The sequence below is a fragment of the Drosophila subobscura genome, chromosome A (assembly GCF_008121235.1).
Source record: "Drosophila subobscura isolate 14011-0131.10 chromosome A, UCBerk_Dsub_1.0, whole genome shotgun sequence".
NCBI classification, from domain to species: Eukaryota; Metazoa; Arthropoda; class Insecta; order Diptera; family Drosophilidae; genus Drosophila; species Drosophila subobscura.
The window spans coordinates 20,167,301-20,183,569 of NC_048530.1; the positions used below are offsets into that span (position 1 = coordinate 20,167,301).

Sequence of the window (16,269 nt, forward strand, 5' to 3'; positions counted from 1 at the left end):
GATGGCGGCTTGGTGGCTCGTGTAAGTAAACGCCTTAAATATTTTAGATGACACCACGTAATACACATTGGGAAGACCGGACCCATAGACAAACAACAGCTCCAAGTGCATACGAGCTGTGTGTGTGTGTGTGTGTGTGCGCGAGTATATACTCGTACTCGCAGTATTATTAAATATTAATCATCATCTAAATATGTTATGCCACACACAGGCATATGTCGTGGATGGATGCATCGATAATTAATGTCCGCCGTTGTCCCCGATCTCAGCGAACCGAAAGAGAAGAAAAGAAGAGACGTAGCTCTTTCGCTCTCTCTCTCACTCTCTCTTTGTGCAGTTCCTGTGCCATTAATTACGTGTAGATGGGTTTTCGATTGGATTGTTTAAACTATTGTTTAAAGCAACGGAATTGGCTGCTCAATCTATAAGACCATTTATTATGTCTGATGTAACTAGCAATTTAAACTGAATAACCGATGAAGTCCCATGAGTTATTTGCCACTGATTGGGGGCCGAACCAAATTATAGGCTTGGCATCGCTTTCGCATATCTCTATCCCGAGCGGAACTCATTCGCGATTCTGACCCTGAGTATACTCTATCTCTGAGTATCTGGGGTGGGGGTTGGTAAACAATATCGAAAAACACTTCTACAAGAGTTTTTCTTTGTATTCCGATTCACCATTTCATTTGCCATTTTCCCATTTTCCCATTTACCCATTTGATGATGATGATCCCCCGATCGTAATCGAATTCGAAATCGTTTTCCTCGTATAAACAATATATCAAAGAACGTATTTGTGCGCCTGCCCTTTCTCTCACACAAATGTCTTAAAACCGATGGATACGGCTCGAATAATTGAACAAACTTTTGTCTTTAGATGCTGATGGCATAGATGATCTCCTCTCTCTGCCTCCTTCCTCTTTACCTTCTTTGTAGTCGTCTCCCTCTTTGTGCCTACGTCTGTGCTTGGTGATCGCCGCCTCTGCCTCGGGCTCGGACTCTGCTGTGTTTGATGTGTATATTTCCCACATTTGTTTGGTGTTATTGCTTTCATATCCCGAGGCCTCACACCCCAAACAATCCACTATTCAAAGGGAACAGCAGTATCCCCAGTCTTCCAGGTTATTTATTCCACTTGCTTCCGCTCATTAGGGAATGTGCATGAATCATACCAGAATTGTCTTCGTAAAGTAAATTTTACCTGAGCGAGATAAATGTTCTCCTAGTAAAAATGTTTTCCTATATTTTCCAATTAATTAGCGAGTTTATTCGTATTGCAATTATATTCGATTCGATTATATTCGGCTAATTCTTCAAAAGTTACAATGAAACTTTGTTGATCCTATGAGTATCTTGCCTCAACTTTTATAAACTTCTTATAAACCTTCAATATATTGCGCATATCATCATTCCGCACCTATAAGTACGCCTTTTATCCCCAATTTCCACTTGTATGCCCACAGCAGGGTATCAATATTTCGGTGCTCTACCTCATCAGTAGCCATCGATCGCTATCGCTGGGCATTGGCGCTGCTGTCCATGCCTATTCGTGTGTGTTTTCCTGTGTTTTTGTGTTCTGCAGATGCTTTTGGTTGAAAATAACTTCGAATTGCTCAAAAGAGAGAGGCGGCCAGCAGAGATAGCCGGAAAGAGAGAGAGAGAGAGAACGAGAGCATGGGCGCGCGATTTATTTATTTTTATAGTTTTGGACGAACGGCAGACTTTTGGCTAGGCGGCCGAGCGCCGAGCGCCGAGTGGGCAAAGCAGCGGGGCACGTGGAAGCCGCCAACGAACGAAATGGCAAATGGAAATGATCCAAAGTTATGGGAATGGGAATGGGAATTGGAATGGTGATAGGATGGGGTGGATATGATGGCGTGGTGGGATGGTCCCGGATAAGGATTATACGTCATGGCTTTTGCTCGGCCCCTGTGGTGGCACTTACCAGAATGGGTCGCTCATTGGCGTAGGACAGTTTTCGCGTGTTCCGCAGGGTCTCCAGCCAGAGGGAATTTCGGCGTGCCGTGGATGTGGCGCCACCGCCGCCTCCAACGCTACCCGTGCGCGTCATACCCGCGGCTGCGTCTGCGTTTGCGTCTGCGTCTGCCGTTGGCAGCGAAGATGATAGCAACGGGAACGCTGCGGCAGCGGGCACCAGTCGCTGCGCTGGCGGCAGCGGCCGCGTCGACGTCAACGATAGGGACGGTGAGGGCGACGCCGACGCCGATGGCGATGGTGTGGGCGAGGGCGAGTGCGACGGTGAGGGAGATGGCGTTGCCGATGGCGATACCGATGGCATCGATGGCATCAATTGCGGCGCCACTGCTGATGACGCTGGCAGCGTGGCCAGCGGGAGAGGAAGCGGCAACGATGGTGGCGGCATGGCGGCAATTCTGGTATTGCCGGCGGTCAGGCATTTCTGGTATAGAGTGCCCGGGTTGCACTCGTTCTCCATGCAGGAGGCCGGCGACATGCTCTGGGGATGGGGGCCCCCGTACAAATTTGCACAATTCCCTTTATTTGTTTAATATCAAATATCCTTTGTGTGCGCCCACACTCTCACTCACTCACTCACACTCTTTCTCTCACAATTTCACTGTAGACCGAAAGGAACATGAAAAAAAAAACATGGAAGGCAAATAATTGCTCACATTGTCAGCAGCGGCAAAGGCAGTGCCAGAGAGGGAGAAAGAGAGGAGCCTGGAGGATGCTGTTGTATATAACTGTTACCACAAGAAAAAAAATCCAGTTTCCGTTTCACTCGCACAAAATGCAGTCGCGACGAGAGCGCACGCTACCAAGAACCGCCGCAGCGAACTTTCCAATGTGATTTGGATTGAGATTCGGATTTGCGATGGGAATTGTGATTTTGATGTGGTATTCCAGCCAATCCATTATTTTGGCTGCGTAATTGTCCAGAATGTAAACAGAAAGCACATCCAATCGGCATTTATTATAAACTTTTGGTTGGTACTTTCATTCGCGAGAGACGTAGACCTGGACGGTGAAGCAGCAGCAATTTAGCAGCGAACAACGGAGCGAAGCAGCGATCCCTTCCGACGCAGCGCAACGACGACGCACAAATGGTTGGCCCCCAAAAAAAATATATTTATATTCTCATCTTTACTTTTTTCTCGGTCTGCCTTCTGGTCTTCTATTTTGTTCCGCCAATATAACGGAACAGAACAAAACAGCCGATTCGCGCAGCACGCGTCGCTGCTCGTGGATCGTAAATGTGGGGTGGATCACGATTGGGAAGGTGGATGCCGAGTGGACAGAAAGGTGGCAGGTAGCGTGAGAGCGGCGGCAGCAGGTGGAGGCAGGAGAGAGAGAGCGGCTGAGGGCAGCAGAAACACAAGCAGGTGGAGAGACCAGAACAGCGCATGGAGAGCACAGCTGCAAGGTGAATATGTACACGGTGAGGGAATTTATGTTATGTTAGTTACTCTCTCTTCATCTCTCGTTCGCATTTCCAGGTATTTCGCATTAAACACACTAAACTGTCACAAAATGTACAGCTATGGTGAGGGCAATACCTCACCCTATAATAATACACCTTGAAAGAGAAGACAGCAGCACGTGGAATGATCGAAAGAGGGCAACAGAAGAAGCAAATCTTGGAAGAGGGAAGCAGTAGGAGGAGAGAGAGCAACTGACGAGCTCGCCTAACAGGGGAAGAAGAGATGGCCAGAAAACACTACAACAGGTGGAGAGAGAGTCGAGCACAGGCCACGGAAACGAGGGGCTGTGCTGAGAGAGACATCCGTTAGTTGGGTGCTCTTCATGGAACGGGGAGATGAATTGAGCGAACACCTGATCGCATCGACGTCATGGAAATGTATATTTTGCAGCAAATAAAACGTTTCCCTAATGGTCCCGCTACCCAAATCAATGACCGATCCGCTGAATACCCTTTATAATGATGAGAACCCCATTAAAATTGCTGTGGATGGAACTTATTTTAATAATAAATGGCATACAAGGTACATTCAAACAGATCTATAATGAGTGCTGCCATCTAAAACGAAAGTGGTGCAAATACAAATATTTTTCAACTACAGCTTACCTGGTTGATCAATAATAAATATATTGTAAACAGGATATACAAATGAAGTTTTTGTGCGATCTACAAAACTACATAGCGAACTACAGCAAAGCTTTGATAGGTGAAAGCTTTTGTTGAAACGATTAAATGTTGGTGGGCGGATGAGGAAGTGGAACCCAAAGATTGAGTGGATGCTGAGATTGATTTGAAATGGGAATCTGAATGGAATGGAAAGGAGATGGGGAATGCCAAAAGAGGAATATAAAGTACAAATATGGGAGACGGAAGCAGATGAATGGGCAAGGTAACTGGAATGCGAAAATTACAGGATGCGGAAGTGGATGCCAAAGTGGAATGAGGCAGTGGATTGCAACTATGGGGGATGCGGAAGTTCAAGCAGCCAAAATGCTCAACAATCATTGAAAACGCTTTTCAAACAGTTTTTGGTTTTTGGTTTTTAATTTTTGGTTTTTCTCATTCTCGTATTTGTTTTGTTTTTTTTGTTTGGTGAAATTTCTATAGGATTGATTGGACATCGAGGCAGTGCAGACTAGGAATAGAAACGCAATACGCAAAACGCAAACCGGATTGGACAAAAGGCATTTAGCATTTAGCAACAATCTACATGACCCGGCGACGGGTCGAGGCGGGGTGGTGCCATTGGAAATAAATTTCAACTTTTGGAACTACTCGTACGAACTGTGGTTCACATAGTTTTTTTTGTTTTTGATATCATGTTTCATTCTAAACATTTACGAGTATATGTATATTTACACACATAAAACAAATTTTTCTTTTTTAATTGTATACTTTTTTTCGGTGTATATTTCTTTTGTAATTGGTTTGGTTGTTGTTGTTGTTTTTTTACTGTTTGTTAAATACCATTTTGGAGCTTTGGAGCGTTTCGTTAGTGGCCTCGGTGAAGGCCCTCCGAAGTCTCAACTTTCGGCTTTCGGACAAGGTGCGAGGCATTAGAAGAACGCCCTGAAGAGAATTGTGAGAGTGGTTGCGATAGGCGATTAGTATAGATTAGTTAGTTAGTTTCTAAGTTAGTTTTGTCACTGGAGCGGAGGAAAACTATAAATTCCGATTAGGGTTGGGTCTTGGACTTGGACTTGGACTTGGGAGTGGGAATCAGACGCAGGGATTGAGCTAAGCAGCTTCCACACATATGAATGTATCATAGATCAAAGTTAAGATATAAATCAGTGCGTTCCAGAACTGATTGAATTATTCGTGCTTCCGAAGGGACAATATATCCAAAATGTATCGGCTTTGTTATCGTTTTTTTGATCGAATGCATTTATTTGTACACTTAAGATCAACGTTCAATTGCACTGCAGCTCTGAAACGCACTGTAGTATGCATATGAGTAATTTAAAAGATCAAGAGATAATATTTGTATCGCAACTACATAGATTAGAGATACTTTATATATACCAACTTATACGATAGACGATATTCGATTAATAGCTAGAGCCATAAGAATACAATTTCATGAAAGATCGCTCTAAATAGTATATTAGTTATAGAAATAATTATAGTCTTGAAAGAATACGTATGTAAAGGCTCAAAGAAAGAGTTGACGTTCCTGAGGGACTTTCTCCTTCCAGTCAGAACATTACATTTATGTTAATACATATGTGGGGATATGTGGAAAAGTTCATGGCATGTTATGTTGCATAATTAAGTGGGAAAAAAAAGCTTTGGAAACAAACAAAAAACAGGAACAGGAGAAAATTCAGAAAACAAAAAAAACATAAGACAATCGAAAACTTAAAATACGTTAGAGCTTTTAGCAGAGGCGTGGCATGAGAGGGGGGTGGCGGGATTGCTACCAAAAGCTTCTTCTTTAGCTTCTTGGGTAAGGAAATGCCAAAGCTTTGAGCAGTCAGTGAGTGGGTCCGGTAGTTTGTGGCCACAGACGGTGGAAATGGTAGCACATACCATTTTTATTGTCTTTTTTATTCATGTTAAATGTGCCCTGAAAGCTTTTCGGGGGGACCACATGTTAAGTGTAGCGCACTCCCCATTTTTTCTCAGTCTCTTTCTCTATGGCTTTGCCGTTAGTTTTTCAAAAAATAGAGCTTTTCTCCCTGCAAAAGCTGCCCCGGAAGGAGTGAACACTCCAACGATTCCCTCCAGCCATTTCCCAAAAGACACGACCGAGCCCCCCTCCCCGCCCCACGACAAGACAAGACAATTATCTCTAAAGGGTGGGCGGAAAACAGATAGCGGAATGGCGGAAGGGGAAAAAAACGCGACAGCAAATGTCAAAGAGTGAAAACATTCATCAATCATGGCCGTAAGGTCAGTTCCAGCATGAAGGAAGCGATATTTTCATTTTTTTCTTATACCCCAGATAAATATCTATGTATGTATATTTCATTTTTTCCGAATATTTATGGGCAGGCCCAAAAACAGAAAACTTCAGGCGTCGCCGTATATTGATAATAATTATAATTATATCTGGCTTGCGGGGGAGGCAGCGTAAGATATTGATATATGTATGAGGAGGGTGGGGAGGTGGGGGCATTTTGGCATTTCGTGCGAGAATTAGGCACGCCTCCAAACCTCTTTTTGTGGCACTTAACACAATCCCATAATCAATTTTCGGCAGCAGCAGGAGCAGCACCGGCACAGCACAGATACTGGTGGGAATGTTTCAATTAAAATTTCTTCTTGTTTTTCTTTTCGCGTCTTGATTCAGTTTTTTCATGCTGTTCTTTCTGTTTCGATGGGAAAATTCAGTCGAATGGCCACCTACCAAGAAGCAAATGCCTTATCGCCTGCCCCATCGACTGCCACATCTCCTGCCCCGCTTCCATGCCACATCTACTTCCCCGTTTCCATGCCCCATCTATAGCCACATCTATCTACTGGACTCATTCCTCACTTCTCGATCAAATAGCGTGTAAACAAAATTTTTAATTATGCCCCAAAAAAAAACAGCTAGAGAGAGAAGGAGAGAAATTGAAAACACCCATAGAATAAAACAGAAGAAAAGGAGGGGTACGGTTGAAGCAAATGGAAAATGCACAAATGAACAAAATAATTGTTCAGCCAACGCCGCGTATGAGCAATATTGATTTTCACTAATTGGATTTCCGCGCGGGAAAAGCGTTAGACCGTGGAATGGGGTGGTCACTGAGTGGTGCGGCACGGGGCAGGGGGGGTGGTCTGCAACAAAAACCATAAAAACCGGAAAAAAGAGAAACGTGAAAAATCAAGAAACAAAAATGTAAGCAAATCGCTTTATGATTATTAGAACACAACAATGAAATGAAATAAAGAAATATTTGAGTATGGGAAATTCATGATGAAAAAGTGGCAAAGATATTACGAGAGACTAAACTACGGGATAGTTAATACTTTGATTAATACTAGTATACAGATTACAATTACTGAGTAGAAGTCGATAAAATGCTTAAAGAATTGGTGATGGGTTGGGGTCGCATGACCAGTGTGACCAGGGATAACTGAGTTATGCGATGGTCACCCTAAATTAAAGTTCATCTATGCTGGTCACTATACGAACACCATTTATTGGCAGATAGCTCATACACCAGTGACCTTCTTTGTTTTACTTAAAGTACTTTGGCCACACTGTCATAACTGCTAGCGCTGAATAGAATTTGATCATTGGATAGGACCAACACTTATTTTGAGTCATTTTAAATCACTGTAAAATGTCTGGCCACACTGTTGAACAGCAATATTAACCACTGGATGTTGAACACAACTCTGGCCACACTATTGTTATGGTCTACAAACTCTGTACAGTGTACACACACATGGGTTAGATTCTTGAGAACACAGAACATCGAGTGCGAAGAGTGTCTACATCGAACATCGAATATATTTTGTTGATTTTGTAATTTACATATTTATAAAGAAAAGTTGGTGGATCGACTATGATACATAGAGATTGGGGCACTACCTATTGCAGGTGCTGCATGGAGAGGAATATTCCCGCCAGAAAACATATATGCATGGAAATATGAATGAAATGGATAGGCTCCTATGTCTCTTACCTGCTTGAAGGGTCGCATTCCACCGTTGATGCGCAGGGAATCGGCCGCAATGCCGGCTATGCCATCCTGTGTGCTCTCCCGCAGCTGTTTCAGCGACACATTGGGCACCGTGTGCGAGTGGGCATGCCCCACGCAGGTGGCGTGCGTGCCGCAGCATATGGCCGTGGTGCTGGACTCTGGCTGCGAGCTCTGCCTAATGATGCGCGATCCGTTCGTTGGGGAAGATGTAATAAGCACCGGCGGCACCTGCTGCTGGTGGTGCTGATACAACTGGAGCTGCTGCTGCTGCTGATGCTGAATCTGGAGCTGTTGGTGCAACTGAAAGTGCTGATGCGATGAATGATGCGACTGCTGGGACTGCAGCTGCTGCTGCTGCTGTAGGGCAGAGTTTGATATGCAGATGGCCATCGAGCTGGTTAGATTTCCGCCGCTCTTTACGCTGTCCCGCGATGCGGAACGGTCAATCATCTGTCCGGTGGAGATGGGCGTTGTGGAAGCACGGCGACTGCAGTTGCGGCATGCACGACAACGGCTCGGCGCACTCGGCGGAATGCTGGATGCCAGGTTCTGATATGATGAGGTACCCAGATTGGGATGGCTCCCAGGACTGGGGCTTGGACCCAGACTACTGCCAGCTTCGTTGGGCTTTAGGCTTAAATTCATAATTGATATGGTCGGTTGTTGTTGCTGTTGGTCTGTGTTATTGGTCTGTGTTTGCTGTGGATCTTGGTCCTCTTCTTCGTACACCTCAATGTCGGGCACCATGGTGGCGGTTGCTGTTCCAGCTCCAGCTCCAGCTCCAACATTGGCCCTTAGTCCCTGTTCAATGTCCTCGTCATGCTGCATCATCCCACCGCGCATACTCTCCTCAGAGCCCATGCGCGAGTGCTGCTGCTGCGACTGTTGCGGACTTGTCAGATATGTGGAGGTGCGATCCTGCCGCATCAGTGTCGGCTTGCCGCCCGATGCACCGGAAGCCATATTGCTGGCCGAACCCGAACCCGAGCCAGAGCACGAGCCCGAGGCGGATGGCGATGTGGTAACCACTGTGGTGGCAATTGTTGGTCCATTGGTTGAGGTGCTGTTCTTCACCTGCCGCAGCAGGGCGGTTCGTCCGCCCCCACTCTTGGGTGTGCCGCTGCTAACCAGCAGGGAGTCCGTCTCCTCGGAGCTCACGTATCCCGAGTTGGTGTTGTCGTTCAGCTTTTGAATTGACATCTGCAAAGAGAGAAACAAGCAGAGCTGTAGCCATCATAAATGATAAAATATTAAGCTTAAATATGGCAACAAGCCAACAGTGCATCCCCAGAGAGCTCTTCCAGATCTAGCTGCCCAAATTACTTGCAGAACCCAGAGCCTAGGAGGGGAATGCCAGAACATTCTCCAATCAAGGAACATGTGATCCCAGCAAGCTTTTCCCTGGACATGTAGCAACCTAAAGGCTGCACCGTAGAAGGCCTATAATCTGCACAAGAATTAGAAAAACTAGGGAAACAAAAGGAAGAGAGACGACAACAAAAAGCTACTGCAAAGCTTTCCTCTTTCCCCTGCAGAGGAAGAACAAACTATTCGAATCAAGTTGGAGGCAGTCGACATCCTGGACGAAAAGCAGATGCCATCCAAGAGCTGATAAGCCGGTAAAAGCTTCAAAGCCATGCCACACACATACACCACACAAAAGCTCAATGACCGCAAGAAGGAGTGTAGAGTAAGCCACCCGAAAAAAAACAAAAACTAATTTGAAACTAAACTCGAAAATGTTGGTAATGAAAATCAATAATTCAACTATAAATACTGCCAGGGAAAAAAGTGTAAATTATGCAGGACGAACAAAAGTTATGCACGGAGGACCCGCAGATGAAGAAGGACTTTGTGTGTGTGTTTTTTTGGGGAAAAGGATAGACCCAGAGAGACTGCGACAGCGACAGCGACTGCGACTGAGAATGTGAAATGCTGAAACACCTGCAGAGTAATGAGTTCTTCTCGAGTATATACATATATCTACGTATATGTATATACAAAATAATATATATAAATCCATTATACGTTTGCATGTCGAGCGTGCCGCTAATAATAGTTGGGGGCCCCCAGACCTCAGGCCAGAGACCCATTTGGGGGCGCTACCCATAGACCAGAGTCTACAGTCTACAGTCCACACATCCATGTTCATGCCACAGATACGTACCACATACTGTAGATACATTTATACACTGTACATGCCTGTGGAGATGGAGATGGGAACGTGTTCATTTCTCTCTTCTTCTCTCTGGCTGCAAATTGGGTTAAAATCATTTTTTGGTGGCGGCAACGGCAGCGGCGGTTCGGAATGCAATCGCATTGTTGTCTAGGCCGAAAAATGTAATTCAATTGTTTATGAGGCAGCCCTTGATGGGTTTTTCTATAAATATCATTTCGCTTATTGATTGATTTCTCAGTCTGTCAGTCAGTCAGTCTGTCTGTAATATCTCCAAACAAAACCCGCTGAATCACCTTTCGGGGCGATGGAAAAATGTGATTACCAAAGTCCATTCATGGATTGAAACTGGGAATAATTGATAAACAACTTTTTGCCTTTCATTTCATTTTCTCTTTGCTTTTCATTTCTTTGCAGTTTGTTTTCTGTTTTCGATTCTGCGATGATTTGGCGTGATGAAATTTTAATCGCTCCATTAAGATGATTGTTTTATCGTGAGTGCTACATAGTTGGCCATCATTTGGCTCGAGAATCGATCGTTTATATAGAGATCATGCCATAAACTATCATAGATGATTCTGCTTTTTATTTTATGAACCCCCAAATTGGGCCATAAAGTGTGATTTACATTGTTACATCAATCGATAGCTCAGGGGAGTTGTAGCTTGATTAACACCCGCTTAGGATTACCTTTGAGTAGCAAGTGAACAAAGTGCAGTGTATGCATCCTATTGAGCAACATTGCACAATATCCACAGCAACCTTATGGGAAAACAGTTTGCACATCTTTCATTCGATAAGTCACCACAGAACCAAAGTCCCTGCAATATTGCAGCCAATCAATCAATGCTGTAATTCAGTGTAAGCCGCAATGTTCACACCTATTCACAAATGCAGCGTGGGGAATGGCTGGAGAGGCTCAAGACAGAGGCACAGACAGAGGACCCAGAGCCCAGGCTCTGGAACCGAAACGTAACAAAATGGGGAATAAGTTATATGCACCAGCCGGCACCAGGTGACCCAGATGTCATTCAGGCACTCTGGCGCTAAAACATGGCCCTTAACACACAGCCACACACACAGTATGGCCAATAACAATAAAGCCAACACCAGAGGCAGAGCCAGAGCCAGAGCCAGTGGCAGTTCCAGTGGCAAGCGGTAGCTTGTGTCCGTGTCCGTGTCCGCACACAGAAGCTAAAAGAAAATTCTATTGTGTAATGGTCGTGGTCGCTTCAGGTTCTGGCCATTCAAACCTGACAGCGTTGTTTAATGAGCAGTTCCTCAGTTCCCTTGGAGTCCTCAGAACCCTCAGAACCCCTTCGTTTCAATGCTACTACGGACAGGTCGCCACCGTTCGCATGTACAGATAAAAATTTATTGCACAACTCAAAATCAGAGGCCAGAGGCAGAGGGGAGGAGGGCATCCCGTGCCTTTGTGCGGGAAGACCCTCTACATAAATTTCATTCCAAAAAAGAAAAACGAAGAGAGGAGAAGGAAAGGAAAGGAAAAAAGGAAGGAGGATGGGAAAAACAACAACTGCCGGGGCAGAGAGGTAAAGAAAATCGTTAACTTGGGTGCCCCCAGAGCCGCACCCCTCCCCTTTCCAGAAGTGCCCCCAGAGCCACAGTTTTATCCTGTACACAATGCTCGAACACAAAACATTATTCCGCATCCCGACTCCCAACTGAATCTCAGAGTCCCACCCCACAGGCGCCCATCCTCCTCCCAGACAGTCCACCTCCACTCGAGTCGAGCCGACTCGGCGACTCACCTCAATGACGACCTCGTTGCATTCGTCAGAAGGCGCTGTTAGCACATTTTCTAAAAAGGATGCGATAACACGGCCCTCGGCCAAAGGCTGCCAGAAAGTTGAGGGGTCACATCACAGTCTAATTGTACGGAAGCCCCAAGACCCAGCCCAACCAAAGCCCAACAATTGCCAGCGGCTCACAAAAAGGGCAAAAAGAGCCCAAGCCCAAGCACACACACACACAAAAGTACAAAATGCGAAGCTAATGCTCCAGCAGTTTCATAAGAGAACTGACCTTTCAATAAAGAGAAATCTGAATGTGAAATATATTTCTTATAAATTTCATTCGCAGATTCGCATTACGCGGCACTTTTGGGCCATGCAAATGGCAAACAAAATATGAGTCAGAGCCAGCAACTGCTACTAAGCCACACTGGAAGAGGGAGTGTGATTTTTCCTTACACCAAACTGATTGAAAAGGCGAAAGACCTTCAGGACACTTAGCCTAAGTTGTCTTCCATTTTTTGATTCAATTTTCACCGAAATGATTCAATTGTTCAAAAGATTAGAGATCTTTCTTGTATGACAGACAACAGATATGGCTGCAGGACATTTTAGACACTTCAAGTGATTGAATGTTAATTTAAGAAACTGTCAACTGACAGTTAACTCCGCTTCGGAGTTCTAGCTACAAACTTCAGACAACCTTTTCTACTCTGCCCCAAAAACTCCTGTCTAGCTGTCTATGAAAGTAACAGAGTGAGGGCTTAAATAAAAGAACTGAAACTGAGACTGAGACTGAAACAATTCTGACATTTTCGATATGGGTCTGACTTATCCACGTAGCGGGAGAAGCACACCTTCATCCTGTTGGAACTGTCCAAAAGAACATGCGAAAAGTAACAATAGATGATGGACAGGCCGAAAGTCGGAAGGCAAAAGTTATACCAAACAAAGTTAATGAAGCCATCAACAGGGGAAACGGAACCCTACTTAGAGACATCCGTGATGGTACTGGCGATACTAATGCATCACAAATACTCCATATAATATACTCCATGTAGTATCTAAAAGGTAAAAGTCTTGCGTAATTCATTTGTCCTCCCCGTAGCCCCGTGGCAAGAAAATTGTTTTGACAAGAATTGACATTTGCCAGTGGCAGTGGCCTGTGCCGTCTACCGTGCCGTGTGTTGTCGTCACCTGTCAAGATACTGATGGCCACAGTGATATACATACGATTTGTGCCACGTATGCCACGTGTCCCTCCCATACAATATATATAAAGTAAATATATACCACCTCCTATAGCCATCAAGTGCACACGGAAAAATCTACAAAAATACAAAACACAAATTAACGAGAAATCATTGGATTGGAAAATTTATCAATTAAGTCCAAATAGCCAGATAGCCTTTAGTGCTAAGCCACACTGGGAGAGAATGTAGAGATTTAGCTGGGAGAGGGAGAAATATTGCAAGTTTATACCTTAAAACCCATGGAAATAACTTTTACTCTTCAGTTTGAAATTTCCATTACACTTTTTAGGTCACAAAATTCCGCATTTTGTATCAAGTGTTTTGTCGTTGTTGTTGCTGTTGTTGTTGCCTAGCTTTTAGTGAAATTATTTCTCAAAGTGTACACGCATAAATACCCCTAGGGGTAGCTGGGGTAAATATCTTTGGGGCATCTTGTGTAAAAACAATTACACATGCATGAAACATTTTTAATGGCCTGGCCAGAGTCGAGGCAGGAGGGAGAGCCAGGAGGGCCGAGCGAGTACTATGCTGAGTCACAAAACGATTCCCCACATTCTCTAATTGAGTGAGCGAGTAGAGTCCATGTATATGCTTATTTTTCTTATGTCTATATAGAGGAGTACGAACACAAGTACAGGGACTGCTACTGGTGCTGGTACTGTTGCGAGTCGCGAGTATATAGGCACATTAACAATATGTTGGGCAAACAGTGAATTTTCTCTGTCCGAGTCGAAGCTGTTAATACCCTGAGCTCTTGCCAACACAGCCGCCACCCCCCCAAGCCCCTAAACTGACAGCTTTTGAAAAGGGTATTAGGCGAAAAGCAGAGCGTAAGAAGAGGTGGCAGTGGGGAAGCCCATGAACAGATGGGGAAATTGAATAAGCCACGCGGAGTGTGGGCATGGAGTGGGTGGTGGGGTGTGGAATGGAATTGAATGAAGTGAAGCGTTGGCAATATGGATATTCAGGTTCATTGCTTTGACATTGATGAGACTGGACAAGGCTACCCCCACACTCCACACACTCACACACACAGTGGCAAGAGACAAGCGGCAAAGACGGTATGGGGCGGACACACACGTAGCTGTTACGGACAGTTGGGGACAGACAGGCAATGGACAGACGGACAGGGATAGGGACAGGGACAGTTGCAGGGGCAGGGGGGAGGACGACTACTGCCGTTGATGGACTTATGTAAATTGACTATGCAAACTGTATAAATATTTGATCAATTTCCATGTCGCTTCGCGTATTGTGAGCCGCAAAAATGAATGTATTTTTAAGTAGATGCAACCACCACACACATACACACATACACACATGCCGCATGCCCTTATGCCCCATGCCCCACACACACACAAAGATACAAACAAAATCAATCAACAGTAAATAGACGCGTCAAAAATCAGCAAATGTGAAATATTCCACCCCATCATCAGCCGCGACACCAGGCGCAAACCCAAGTCAAATCCCCGCCCCAAAATGAAAGGTTATGCGGGGCTCCTCGGGGCTCCTCCACTCGACATCGCCCCTATCAGCATTCGACGACGAGGGAGAGTCAATGAAGCGAAAAGCAGCAGGAAGCCCCAACCCCCCACCCCACGGCAATCGATGAATTCATTTTGGTTATTCACTGAAATCGCTCCAAACAATTATCGATATGAATAAGAGAGACTGGAGTGTGTCCTCTCAACTGATATTCAAAGGACACACACACTCTCGAATATGACATTGAATGCTGAAATCTTTTATGTACAAATGTATCAAAATAAATGTAAAAACATTTGAGTTGTGTTTAGTTTATTTTTCGATTTATACAAGCTCTTTTCGATACATTTCATGCATCAGCTAAACATTTATCGATATGCATAAAAAGCCAAAAATGGCAATCGTAAAAGGCATCCATTATAATAAAAATCCTAACATTTTTGAGTGTTTCTTTTATCGGCACCACACGACAAAGTCATACAAGAGAATTTCACTGCCCGAATACATGTAATGTGAGTCATCTTTCATACCTTATGTGTGGTCTTGTTTATTGATAAACACTTTCACCGCAAGTGATTTAGAAATATTGAATGGAAACGTTCGAAAATATCGGAATGAAAGGTGAATCCCGAGTTCTGATAAATTAAAGTTTCAATATATATTTGATTAGAAATACGTATTAAAATCAATCAAAGAGTATAATCGATAATTATTTGATTATTAATCGAACAGCTCTCAAACATTGACGGACATTCACGAGTCTCCACACCTAATTATGTATAGCCATGTGCTACAAATACATGTATACATCTACGTATATGAAAAAGATAGCAAAGTAATTGGAGAAATCAAAGGGGATGATGTTGATGACGCGCTAGCTTTGGCCATCAAGCGACACACATGGACATGCTCCCACACTCACAATCATCTGCAGAGTGAGTGAACGAGTGAATCGTAATGAGTTTTGAAATGCACACCGTCGCAGTGCCGTCGGTCATTACTGGACAAATGTTATGGGGACGCATTCCGCCAAGGATATACACATACACCCCATCCCAGATCCAGTTGTTCACGCTTCCAATGTCACTGTGTCCGCTCCTATGTCTGTCATTATCTCAGAGTCGGAGATGGAGAGGAACATCAGAGGAATATTGAACGAAAGAGATGGTTCGGTTAATTGGAGCGCATGATTGATTACAGTTTCCATTAATTACGCTCACTTTGCTCGCTTTTCTGGTCATTAACCATTCAGCAGCGGAGTCGCAGCCCCAGGGCCTGCGGGTTAGAAGGAGCAGGAGGACTGGTCCCGGGCCTGGGTCTGGGCCTGATGACATTTAAAATTCAAAAGATTAACCAAATAAATCAAGATTCGATCAGGGCCCCCCCCCCACGACCGAAATTAATTCACTTTTAAGAGCGACCCTCCATTAGCGGAAAAACGAGAAACTACTTAAGAATTCAGGACCCAAAAACAAAACCAAATACCAAAAAAAAAAAA

The 16,269-nt window shown here is 44.5% G+C and overlaps 1 protein-coding gene across 23 annotated transcripts in view; it reads right to left on the reverse strand.

The window, feature by feature from the left end:
* The window catches only part of LOC117889618 (small conductance calcium-activated potassium channel protein), a 64,817-nt gene that overhangs the window by 46,302 nt on the left and 2,246 nt on the right, over positions 1-16,269 (reverse strand). For 15 of the 23 annotated variants that reach the window (XR_004648520.1, XM_034794058.1, XM_034794060.1 and 12 more), the window contains 2 exons: positions 8,083-9,300; positions 4,931-5,032 (listed from right to left, as the gene is read on the reverse strand). Coding sequence is in view for 22 of the 23 variants with exons in the window: in XM_034794058.1 (XP_034649949.1) it covers positions 4,931-5,032; positions 8,083-9,300 (1,320 nt within the window). In the remaining variant the exon portion in view is untranslated. Of the gene's footprint in view, positions 1-1,948; positions 2,604-4,930; positions 5,033-8,082; positions 9,301-16,269 lie in introns of those variants that run through there. The other 8 variants (XM_034794052.1, XM_034794057.1, XM_034794056.1 and 5 more) reach the window with 3 other exon arrangements.